At 38.4% G+C, this 13,232-nt stretch overlaps 1 protein-coding gene across 1 annotated transcript in view; it reads right to left on the reverse strand.

Moving 5' to 3' along the window:
* Positions 1-647: 647 nt before the first annotated feature.
* The window catches only part of LOC143806613 (uncharacterized), a 97,542-nt gene continuing 84,957 nt past the window's right edge, over positions 648-13,232 (reverse strand). Inside the window, 10 exon segments of the mRNA XM_077287353.1 lie at positions 648-3,993; positions 4,092-4,206; positions 5,216-5,289; positions 5,934-6,033; positions 6,264-6,384; positions 6,979-7,061; positions 8,924-8,987; positions 9,081-9,887; positions 9,970-10,018; positions 11,461-11,606. Coding sequence (XP_077143468.1) covers positions 3,906-3,993; positions 4,092-4,206; positions 5,216-5,289; positions 5,934-6,033; positions 6,264-6,384; positions 6,979-7,061; positions 8,924-8,987; positions 9,081-9,887; positions 9,970-10,018; positions 11,461-11,606 — 1,647 coding nt within the window. The 3' untranslated portion in view covers positions 648-3,905.

Here is a 13,232-nt window from a genome sequence, read left to right on the forward strand (position 1 = left end):
GCCTTTGATTTAACTGCCCATACATAGTTATTAATGTCAACTAGAGCAGACAAGATTGGGGGGATATACTTATTTTGGCCTCTGTAATGTTACCTTATGGCCATGGTTATTTTGCACATGTATGAATAGATCTGCAACGTTCCATCTTCCCACAAGAAAGCAAAAATTCTTGAGCATATCACATCAGCTAAAGTCCTGAAATCCTCTACCTTACGCTCATACGCAATAGTCAATGAATCTATCAGTGTGTTTTTGAAGTGTGGAACACCTGGAGGAAATCCACACAAACATGTTTCCCTGCAGAGAGTCCCAGGGAAGCATCTGCCTAGGATCAATCATGACAAATTAAAAATATTGTGCACATTTCTGCAGAATTTGTTGGTGTTATGTAAGCAACAAGAAATATTAAACTTTCAACCACCAACAGGAAGGAAGTCCTTCCTATAGTCAAGAACCACCCATTAAAAATGCACGATCCCAGGCAGCCAACGTCCCTCTCCGAGAGAAAGAGCAATATGCTCTCATTCTAGAACCACATTGTGTCTATTCCACCTCTGCAGCTTTTACCTCCGTGAGTATACCACGGGAAATTAGGAGATGCCACTTTCTTCTGGGCAGTTCTTACCATCAATTACAAGATGGAATATAAACATTAAAATCTTTTTATTGCATTTATTTAACACATCAAACAACGCAGAAATCTGAAGAAGACTTTCAGTATTCCATCGTACCGTGACAATACCATTTACCACTGAATGCGGTGCAAAGCTGTGCCGATAAAAGAGAAGAAAATGTGGTAGGAAATGACCCGCCAGCATCATTTGTAATGACAGTTTATACACCAACAACCAGGTCGTATCTGTACAATTATAATGTGGCACTGTCGGGTATTAATGATATCCGTCTCATAGGTGATCAGCGATTACTTTTCTTATAATATAGATATATCTTGCTAAATAATCCCTGATTTGATTGACTAATACATTAGCCATGTTTTAAAAGGGTATTCTCAAGTTTGGATAACTTTCCAATCGCTGGGGGTCTCACCGCTGTGACCGTCACTGATCCCGAGAACCTGGAGCTCTGGAGAGCCCTATGTGAGTGGAGCAGTCTCGACTCATTCTTATGGGAGTGTAGAAGACCAGATCTATGGCGGTCCCATTAAGAATGAGTAGCCGATCAAGAATGAGTAGTTCGGCGGCGCACATGATTGACCACGGCTTCATTCACATGGCGCTATTCAGAGTCACACTTCTCGGGATTGGTGGAGGTCCTAGAGGTCAGACTATCAGTGATATAGAAGATAATATGGTCATCCCATTAAGAATGAATGGCGTTGAGGTGCACATGATTGACCACGGCTTCATTCACATGGCGCTCTTCAGAGTCACACTTCTCGGGATTGGTGGAGGTCCTAGAGGTCAGACTATCAGTGATATAGAAGATAATATGGTCATCCCATTAGGAATGTATGGCGTGGCGGTGCACATGATCGACAGTGACTTCATTCTCATGGCGCTCTTCGGAGTCACACTTCTCGAGAATGGTGGAGGTCCTAGAGGTCAGGCCATCAGTGATCAAGAAGATAAAAGATAAAGAATAACTTCCGAACTTGAGAATACCCCTTTAAGTAATGATCCTCTGAAATAACATATATATCTTTGTGCCTACTTCTGACACATCTGCTATTACACCATATTTTCCAACTCTTTGTAAAGTTCTAGAGGCTACATGAGAAAGCAAAGGTCTCATGGACTCCAAAAGGAGTGGCCAAGTCACAGGTGCGTCACAATGCCAAAAATAACGTGGTACCAGGCCAGCTAATCAAAAGAAGAGCCACGGACGTTGGCAGGTATCTTCGTAGGACTACTGACAAAACGATTTGCGTCATCTCTAGTTGGTACATATTTTCATGTTATGGGTAACGTAAGATACACTCGTTATATAATACTGATAAAAAAAAGTTCATTTAAAAAATTTCCATCTGTGCTTTTATGCAAGTCATGAAAAAATAAATAATCCGAGGATATGGCCTGTATATTTAATTATTTTGTTTTTTCAAGTGTTTAAGGCGGCAGAATAGATGTGAAGTTATATCAGAAGTATTAAATGTAATCGATAATTATGGGTTGTTTACAGCTGATTTATAAGCAAGGAATTCAATTTGGAGGTTTTGTGATTGGCATATGTGTGCGCTATTTGTATTAAGTAACTAAATTTATCGGAAAGCACAAATATCAAGAAGAAAGCAGTAGAAGGTGGAAATTATCCAACTGAGAAATAAATATCTTCAAAGTAAGAGAGCAAATGTATCTAGGGTGGAACAGAGATACAAAAATAAGAATCGTGGCAATGGGTCAGCTTTCAAAAATACTTTGTACATGTCCACAGGTGAAAAGTTTTTAATTTTTTGGCATAATCACTGAATTATTTACGGTATCTCAGAGGCAGTCGTCCACAAGTTTAACGAGCCCTCGAGGAAGTACATACCAGTGAGGCAGAAGATATGGCTATGTTGGAACTTTTAGAGAGAATGGGCATGGCCTTCTTGAACATATGCCTTTTCTACCAGTAGAGAAAGTCCATAAAGGACTATTCTATCCAAAAGAGATTAAGTTAGTAAAGGTTTATAGAAAACCTTTCATTGTATATTTTTCATTTAATCTGAGGACTTTCTCCAATTGGCAGTGCTTCACTGATTCTGGAACAGTTTTTCTTTCTCTTCTGTGCCCCTCCATTGCAAAGTTATGCCCCCCGGTAATAATAAAGCATTTTTTTTTTTAACTTCAACCAACTAGGCGTACACCACAGAGTTTCTCTGTTGGCGTGGCCATATTTTCATTGGCCAGTGTGAGAAGAAAATAAGTAAACGCTCACACAGAAGTTCTGTGGTACCCGCCCAGTTAGCTGAAGGGATAATTTGCACCATTATTCTCAGGGGGCATAAGTTTGGAAAGGAGAGGCACCGAAAAAAAAGAAAAACTGTTCCAGAATCAGTGGAGCATTCCGCAATTGGAGGAGGTAATGAGATTAAATTGAAAAAAAGGTTCTGTATGAAGGAATTAACCAGATGGCTACTGAAAAACTGTGGATGGTAAAACATAGACCAGGCATTTCTTCCCTTGGTGTCAAAAGTCTTCACTATAATCAAGAGGCCATTTTGATGTTTTCCTATAGGCCAAACTCTTCCGGTAAGTCACTGTTACGCAGGCATTATCCTGAGCTTGTAAATTGTAAACCAAACTTTCCATAAGTTACAGTCTCAATACTCCTTGAGAGGGTGTGTAAAGTCTTCGTTATTCCTTAAGGCACTTCATGAAAGTCAGTAGAGGAGCCCTTGTGTTGACGAACACCTATCATGAAGATAATTGGGATTTAATCTGCAGAGCTCCATAGAAACCTGACCAAGTAAGACCATGCGAAAATCTGGATTATGAGTTTCAGTCCAAATCCATTGTTAATGTTCCATGGATCCTTAGCTCTTGAGTGGACTTTCGTCCTCTTGATGGAACTCAACTGTTCTAACAATATGTCCACGTTGTCCCCCATCATTACCCTAGATAATTTTACACACAAAAACAATAGTCACCTCACAGCTACTCCTATTAATTATTAACGCTAATGTAGGACAGCGAATATAAAATCTTTCCACACAGTTAAATATCATTCTCTATAGATCTCTAGCAGCAAATAGAAATATACAGGAACAAGGAAGGTGGAGAGTGCTTGGAAGGGATCTCAGCGTCTTGAGCCATGGTTCCTTCTTGAGCCTGTTGACATGCATCGAATATATACACATATTTATGTCCATATGTGTCCGGAGTGAAGTTTTCTATAACACTGAAGAGTTTGTGATAAGCATTGGAAGAACGGCAGGCTGTCCAGATTATCTTGGCCCCATCACTTCAACTGATCTTACACTTCTCCTTTTTGCTCAGCTTCCTCCTTCTCTGCTCTAGACTTCTTTCTATGAGTTCATCTTCCTCTACAGCCCTGGGGAAAAAAAATATTACGAAACCCAACGTCACCAGGATTTAAATAGTTGCGTTATGAGATTGGTGAGATAATATTTTAACGGTACAGATACATACTTTCTCTCCTTGATATGCAGATCTCTGACCAGACCATCTCGTTGGTCTACAAGAGATACGAGCTCTTCGAGTAAGAGTTTTTCCCTTCGCTTCTGAGCTTCACTCTTTAGGCATTCTGTACAAAAAATAATATAAAAAAATGTAAAACATATACTCATTCATCAACAGTGTAGATTTCCAGCAGGATCCATGTAAGAATAATTCTGCCACATGTGGACCCATGATAGATAGATATATATATATATATATATATATATATATATATAATTTATTTTTTTTTTATTTTATTTATTTATACAGCAAGATATTTATTCCTCCGGGGGTAGGAGTGATTGTATAAATCGATTTTCAATATTTCTATTAAAAGTTAAATACAGCTTTAATTAAAAAAAAAAAATAAAATATATATACATACTTTTTTTTTTAATCTGTGCAGAGGTCACTGTGCAGAGAGTGAGAAGGAGATGAGCTGTTATTAACACCCATTGCTATTGGTAAATTTTGGATGTGACCTCTTGTGATTTGTAATGGTCCTAAGTTGCACTCGAGGGTGCAATCAGATCCATGTCAATCATTTTGATGGGCTACGCCATTAATCTTTAAAAGTACAATGCCTTTAACAATTTATTAAAAATATTCACTGACACCTGTAAATGTGTAGCATTACTGAGAATAATCACATCATTTTATTTTTTCTGGGTGTGTTGATAAAAATTGATTCTTAATTTTAAATTATAGCCCATAAAGAGATTTGACCCTTAAAATGTACTGGTACTTTACTTAAAAGGGCTGTCCGGTGAAAACATGCTATTACCTATTCAAATGATAGGTAATAGCTTGTTGATTGGTGGGGGTCTGACTGCTGGGACCACCACTGATCAGCAGAGCGGGGCACTTTTATTCCCATTAGAATGGAACAGCAGTGCGCCTATGTGACCCTTGCGTCATTCATTCCTATGGGGTGCCCAGCTTTTTCCCATAGCAAATGAATAGAGCAGCGGTCAGATGATAATTTATTTTCATTGGACAACCCTTTTAAGGCCGGGGTCACACTTGCGAGTGCAATGCGAGAATCTCTTGTTTGTCATCCAGATGTATTCCCATACTCTGGTTAGTGGTCTCACCATCTGTGCACAGCAATGCTCGCAGGTCTCTGCTCAAGAGTTCAAAACGCCTTTCCAAGTCTTGCTCCTCGGCCCTTAAAGAAGAACATCAAGCACCTATTTAGTGTATAATTAAATGGGTTATTAAGCAATGTAATGCGGGCCATCTACAGTAGCTAGAGAAAAAAATTTCCTCCTCCAAGATGGCACCGCTGGCGCCTGCGCAATAGCAGCTATTGGCAGTCAAAAATAGCTGCCACTGCGCATGCGCAGCAGCGCCATTTTCTGAGTTTTTTTATTAATTAATATATACCATAAAAAAAATAAATACATATTATAAATGCGATAATGCTGCAGGGCAGGCACTGGCGCCTGCCTGCTGAAGATGATTTTTAAAAAATATATATATCATAATATTCATTAGGTAAACTAGGGGGCAGGTCAGTGAGGGATCAGTGACCTGTCAGCAGGCTGCATTATGAATAGCTAATCAGAGCACCACATGAAGACCCCACAGGTCGCACCGGAGCACGGGCATATCATTAACTCGAAACTGAAAATAAAGGTTAAACAACAACCACAAGACGGATTTCATCACAATAATGCAATAATTATGCAGCATGCACTGGCTGCTACTGAGAACAGGGGCCGCTGACCATAGTTTGATGGTCCAGACATTTTCACACCCAGGATGCAGCATTATAAAGGTGCCATCACTTCTTTACTCTCCATTACTCACATCAACTGTAATTCATCCTGTCTTCGGATTAACGCATTTTTCTTATTCACCAGTATAAACCATTCCTGGATTAAAGCCTCCTCGGCTTCTTTGTCATTACCTGGGAAGTGAATATGGAGAGGTTTATAATTCAATATATGTGTTTACGGAGAAAGAATGAGGTTCTGCTGCCCCCTTATGGAGCAAAAAAATTTACGTCTTTGGGTCTAGTTAAAATGATCTTTGGACGGGTGATTTATGTTGTTTTATATATGACTTGACTATATTTTTTTACTAGCACAAAGCAAAAGCAGATTATGTAACAAATATAAATATTAGAACAGTTTATACCATTTTCCATCATAAGTCGAAGGTCCTTTTCAACTATGGCGGCCCTAGAGTCAATTTCATCCTGCTGATGTTCCAGGGCTTCAAGCTCAGAAGTGACATACTGGCTGGTGTCTTTAAGAACCTGAGAACAAAATGAAGGCACAGGACAGGTGGTGACTTGAGAGGAGTATTCATGACAGTAGAATTTTTTTTTTTAACTTTTCATAGATAACTATGGAGACATCTGGGGAATTCACTTCTATTAGTGAACAAGAGTTCTAAACATCTGTTGCATAATTGGCAGAAGGGTTAAGGTCAACCCCATAGCGGTCCCTCTCAGTGACGCCTCCAGTCCGACATAAAACACCCACTTTTTGGTGAGGCTTACATAAACCCAGCACCCTTTTGCCGGAACTGCTCCGTTGACTGTATAGTGGCCGCATGCTGAACCAACACATCAGGATTTGCATTTCACATTTTGTCTATAAATATAGTATGTCGGCATAATAGAATAATAAGATATAAAATACAAACAAAAGCAACAAAAATTGCAAAAAGGACTTGATCTAAGCCTGAAATCTGTTTAATTCTGGAAATAACTGGTCTCACCCATGATACTGGGACCCTGTCAAAAAATGATGTGATGGATACATTTAGAAAGAATGATAACATTTATAAACACATATAAAAAAAAGATAATAATAATAATAATAACCACAACAGTGTTTACAAATACCATCGTTTCTTCCTCTTTTCCTGGTGCTTCTGGTGTTGGAACCACAGTGGAAGAAGACAATGTGGAGGTTGAAGGATAAGGTTCTGTAAAAGAAAAAAAAAAACACATTTTCAAGATAAAAAAAAAATGCTTTCATCATGCGTATATAGCATATTACTGCATTGGTCCCTTGAAGACCAAGCTAATTTTACATTTTTACAACTTTTCTTCTTTCCCTTACTTTCTTCCAAGAGCCATAACTTGGTTATTTTTCCACGTTTGTTGTTCTTTTTGTGGGCCAATTTTAGTAATGACACCATTCGTTTTACCATATAATGTGCTGGAAATGGGGAAGAAAATCCAAGTGAGGAGAAATAGTGAAAAAAAAAAATCAAATTCGCCATTTTTGATTATTTTTTTTAGGTTTAGTTTTTACACCGTTCACTTGGTAACATGATTCGTTAGGTCAGTACAATTATGGAGATACTAAGCTTGTATAGTTTATTCAAGTTGCGAAAAAAAATTCTGAACTTTATTTTTTATTTTTTTAAATGGTATCATTTTCTGATGCTCACAACTTTTTTACTTTTTCATCAATGGTCTGTGTGATGGATTATATGTTGTACGGAGAGCTGTACCATTTTGGGTAACATATAATATTTTGATAAGTTTTAATTGAATTTTTCTCAGTAGGTGCGGTGACAAAATAAATAATACTGTATCATAAAAGTTAAATAATTTTATATTTTTTCGACATGGTGATACCAAATATGTTATTTTTATGCATTTCATTTTTTTTTATGTCTTTAATTTGGTATTGGAAATATAGGGAAGATTCAAATTTTTGTAGATATATTTATTCATATGTTTAATATTTTTTGTATTCATTTTTATTTTTATTTTTTATTTTTTCCTAACGGACTTGAACTTATTTGATCACTTGTATTATATTCTGCATTAATACGGTGTTGCAGTATTTAATAAAATTACAGATCTCCTATGTAGCCCAGCTCAAATAATTGTGCAATGTAAATGCCCCTCTTAAATACCTGTCTGTCTGGCAGAGAATGAAAGCAGCATGGTTAAACAGCAGCAATCTGAGTGAAGCTCTGGTCACTGCAGTTAGCTGGCACCTGCCTGGTATGGAGCAGGATCAGCTACCTGAGTCCATTCCAAACACTCATACCCAATGTGTGGACATGTCGGGACATCGCTTCCTCTTTTATAAATTCAAGTCGGGTATAAACTGATGGGCTCAGTGTAAAATGACCCATAAAATGATGCTTGTCGGGGTCACGTCTTCCATATTAGGTTGGCATTGTGTGTTATAATATTTTAGAATCCCTGCTTAAAGGGCTATGTGGCACTGTACAATGAGGAGATACAGTATGGAGAGGGGGGGATTACATACATTTATGTAAAATGGTGCCACACACAAAAAAAAATTTAAAAATGCATGGCTTTAGGAATGTGAACTTGGAAGACAAAAACATAAGCTGCGTTCTTATGTTTTTTATTCTTTGCTGAGTTTTTGGAGCAGAAACACTCCAAAATCCATGAGGAGTTCAAAAACTATGAATTATGATTGGAGAATTTGTGTGTGTTCACACTAATTTTTTTCGCTGAGATTTTTCAGCAGAAACTCCAAGTTTTTGAGGAGTTTTGAGGTATTTGAAGAGGATTAGGAGAGTTTCCACTGCTACAAAAGCTTCTAAATAACTCAGTGTGAATATACCTTTAGGAGAGTTTCTGCACAAAAAACTCATCAAAGAGATTCAACATATCCCATACATCTCAAAAGAGACCTTATCGAGACCCAAACTAGACGTTAAGAGGCTAAAAGTGCGTGAGATATCAGATACCATGAAGGAGTGTGTGAATAAGAGACTCTTGAATAGTAGTGATAGTACTTTTCTCGAATTACAAAGCTCAAGAAATTAATCAGGTTATTTCTTATGATACTAACCATTGATAATTTGGGAAGAAGGCCTTGAACTTGTTTCATTACTTTTTCCTGTGAGATCTGTCTCCTGTAGAGGAAGATAAGACAACATGATCATAAACCCAACCAAAGAACTAAGAAAAAGAATGTATAAAATTACTGTATCCTCTACTGAGCTCACCTCATCTTGAGAAAGTGACTGTGATCGAATAAGAGAACGTCGTTTCTTGACTAGGTCAGCATCACGCAGATGACCTAGACCACCAGCCTTTCGTGGAGGAGCAACTGGAGCCGATGCTGAAGATTCTCCCTCATCCAGGCTCATATCTAATAAACCCCCATTGACACTTAGTCTCTTTTTAACGCGAGGTGGTGGAACTACCCCAGAAATATTCTGCCCCTTCTCAGTATTTGCCATTTCCTGTAGTTGAGACCCCATTGTCCTCTTTTCCTCAGTGGGGTATCTTGGTACACTTTCCACCGGAGAATATATTGGCAAATCCTGGTTTCCTGAAGAAGTCTCCGGACTTTGTGAATCATTTGTGACCTTTACTTTCTTCTTGTGTTCTTCTCCAGTCTGACTTTCAAGAACTGGCTTTTTCTCTGAATGCTCATCAGAGACTATGCTCGAAAATTTTTGTTTCACAGACTCAACATTTAAGAGGAACTTGTCACTAGTAGAAGATTGTGAATCAATATGTTCCTCAGAGGTGGATCTTTTAGTGCTTTTTTCCAAGGACACGACATTTTGTTGCTTTGAAGTAGAGTTCAACTCCTTGGGTATTTCAGGGACAGTATCTGATTTCTCCACTTCCATAACAGTCTTAGAGGAAGTAGGTAGATTATCAGGATCCTTTTTTCTTGTAAAGTGAGATTGTATTTGGCAAATGTACGTAAGGATGATAAGTTTGTCTGGGACAGCACGAAGCAACATGTCTGATGGAGAAAGAAGTGGTGGTATGCCAAGAGCAGCAAAACCATCATAGGCCTATAAGAACAATTACAAACATAAGACTCATGTACCATAAATTATTCCCAAAATATTTAAAGCAAGAATACCAAAAATTTACCTTTTTGTTATTTTCCTTTACATTTAAAGGATCCAAAATGTCGTAGTTACTGAAAGGAAGAGAAATATACATTATTGGGTACATTTACCATGATTACCCTTTAATAGAGATTATAGTCATTGCCACTCAGGTGATCTCTGCTAGGGTATGAAGTGGAAAAGTCCTATTCTTTGGTCACCTGACTGCTGTGACTTGTGAGTGGCTGCAGCGGTAGAGTTACTGGAGTGAGATATGATCAGATGTCCCTCAGAAGATAATATCTTGTACCACTGTAACCAATCAACGACCACACTTGACAGATGACGAAAGAACAGGACATCATCAGACGTGTTTTGGGTGATGTCGTGTTCCAGTCTCCTGACCACTGCAGCCAATCACAAACCTCATTGGTCACGTGAATGAAGAACAGCCAGGACATCATCAGACTTGTTTTGGGAGATGTCATGTTCCAGTGTCTTGACCACTGCAGCCAACAGAACATCATCTTTTCCACTCCTGGCGGAGATCACTCAAGAAGCCAGAAAGATGGGCGTGAGAGTAAATGAGTATGCCTCATTGTATTACTTTGTATTTACATCTGGTGATTGAGAATTCTTGGGGAAGTCACACAACTCTTTTAATATTTACTTATTAACAACTAGTCCTAAAAATAGTCCTAAAAATAGTTTTCCCAAGCTCTTCTCTTGTATCTACGTGCCACAAGATATAAATATCCTAAAATATTACATTTTATTAATGTATTAAAAATTCATGGATATATGTAAGGGTCTATAATATCTGAGAAAAATAAATCTCCTTAATAATATACATTTTTATTTCTGAACAAAGCTGTAGCCTTTCATTCGGGCGACAGCCATCTCATCTGATAGCCGCATACTCTGCCGTGCGCTCCTATGCTCACTTTGTCACTTTGGTGGCTTATGTCAGGGACAACAACGTGATTGGCAGTCCAAAATTGGACAAGTCTAATCGACATCTTTCCTGACCATCAGGCAGCCGGCGCCCCCATACACATTAGAACATTGGTCGAATTCCTCGATATCGACGGATTCAACCTACATTAGTCCAATGTGTATGGGGGCCTTTACCCTGTCTTGTAACAACATGAGTCTAAAATTCTGATTATGTGGAACTGATCAAGAGCTGGGAGATGAAAGAGAAGTGGAGGGAAGTGAGCAGCTAGCTGCTGTAAAGAAATTAATGGGCTAGAGAAATCTGACTGGGATGTTAGGAGTTAACTCTTTGTGAAGTGTAACTACTGCATACACTCGACCAGGCTCTACTGGCTGAGCTCTTTGGAAACAAGCTGTACACTGTGTAAGATAAAAGCTCTTATTGTTGTAGAATCACAACAGATAGAAAAAGCAAGTCAATTGCAAACTTGCTTTTTTCTTGCTGTCTGTCCTTTTTAAGTTTTTTATATATTTTAGACCCTAATGTTTTACTTTGTTATCCCATAATACTCTTACGCAAGCATTATTGCCATCTTACATGTTTTCTGGATGGAAGTGATGCAGTATAGCGCAAAAAGCAAGACCATTTCTCCATGATGTGGTGAAATTATTTACACGTACGCCGCGATACCCTGATGTCACCTCCTGACACCAGCGCAGAAGAGAGTCTGTGCTTGGTGCTTCCTGTAAAGACAAAATTCAGTATAAACTGGTAAATATAAGCCAGATAAATGGATATGTGTGAAAGAATGCATGTAGGCTTCAGATTACAATAGCAGAAACTGCCCAGAGTAAATTATTAGTACCAACGAACTAATTAACATTCACGGGTGATAGTTTTATAAACGAAAGGACCCCAACACAAGACCAGCAGCTTAGCAATTGCCAGGACAGCCACAGATAGCTCCATTCCTACATGCAAGTAGTATACTTAGGGTAGTCAGATTATTATTCAGGTTTGCAGCAGGAGAGAATCATCCTACATTCTTGTCAGTAAGAATCAGTATACTAAGTTTCTTTCTGAACTTGTAGTGTTATTTTCTATGTCAAACGGCATGACGGAGGAATGACATTTTGCAAACTAAATAACACAGAGAGAGATGATATTCAGACCATTACCATGTGGCGGCAGCAGAAAAGGTTTCACACAAACTAAATTAAAGTGGACCTATAACTTGCCACTAATTTTTATTTGTTTTATACCTTGTGTAAATGCCGCTGTTCTCCTGAATTTGGCATTGTTTTCATTTTGTTCCTATGACTCTCCGTTCCCAAGATATGGCCCTATTTACATCTAGTCATTTTTCTAAGTGTGCGTGGTTTTGAAAACCACACCCACAGATTAGAGGTGAGGACCACGCCCACTTAGTTAACCAGAGTATAACTACACACAATAAAAAAGGGACCATATCTCAAGAACGGAGAGGCGCAGGAACAAAGGAACAACAACACTGGATTCAGGAGAACAGCGGCAATTAGACGTGGTAAAAACAAATTACATATTTATGGCAAGTGACAATCCCCTTTAAGGGCAACAGTACAGGTGACAAATACAGCTCTAAAGTATTTCTTTAGGGTTATGGAAGCATCAAGCTAAAGAATAAGTAGCGGTGGTCATGGCAGGAGCAGTTACTATGTGATATCAAGCAGGAAGTAGGACAGCATCATTAGCACACTGCAAGCCTGAAGAAAGAAGACAGCAATTTTCTTCCAACCAAGGAGATGGCAGAAATAACACTGCTGATCGATAACTTTGAAACTTACAGGATTTAATGGTCAACGAACATATTACTAACAAGTAAAATGCCATTACACCGGGGATATTAGACTGAGACATGTGTACTACAAAGCAGCCATTTTTGGGAAAGATTAATTGCAGTACATGTACCAGATCCATTAATGACACAGACCAAGAGGAGAGCTGAAGCGATAAACAATAAATTGTGGCTGTAGAGCAGCTACTAGTTAGGTGCATTATGTAACGCAAGCAAGACGTAGCATAAGAGATAAAGCTCCGCAGCCAACAGAAGGCTCCATGGGGTGGACGAAAGAGAAAATTGTGGGAAGCATGAAAGGTGGACTTGTTATTGGCGTTTCAGCAATGATGGACACTCTGCAGTTATACAATGGATGTGGGCACAATTATGGGAAAATCATCCAAATATTAGAAGCTTTTATATCAAATGTATCAATAATTTCTAGTAGAATTCCAATAGATTCTGCAAAAGGGACATCTGTTATGTTTTTTCTCCAGCTTTTTTTTTTTTTCGAGAGTTATAAAACCAATTACACTTGTCACCTTACGGATAG

The sequence above is a fragment of the Ranitomeya variabilis genome, chromosome 2, assembly GCF_051348905.1.
Source record: "Ranitomeya variabilis isolate aRanVar5 chromosome 2, aRanVar5.hap1, whole genome shotgun sequence".
Lineage (NCBI taxonomy): Eukaryota > Metazoa > Chordata > Amphibia > Anura > Dendrobatidae > Ranitomeya > Ranitomeya variabilis.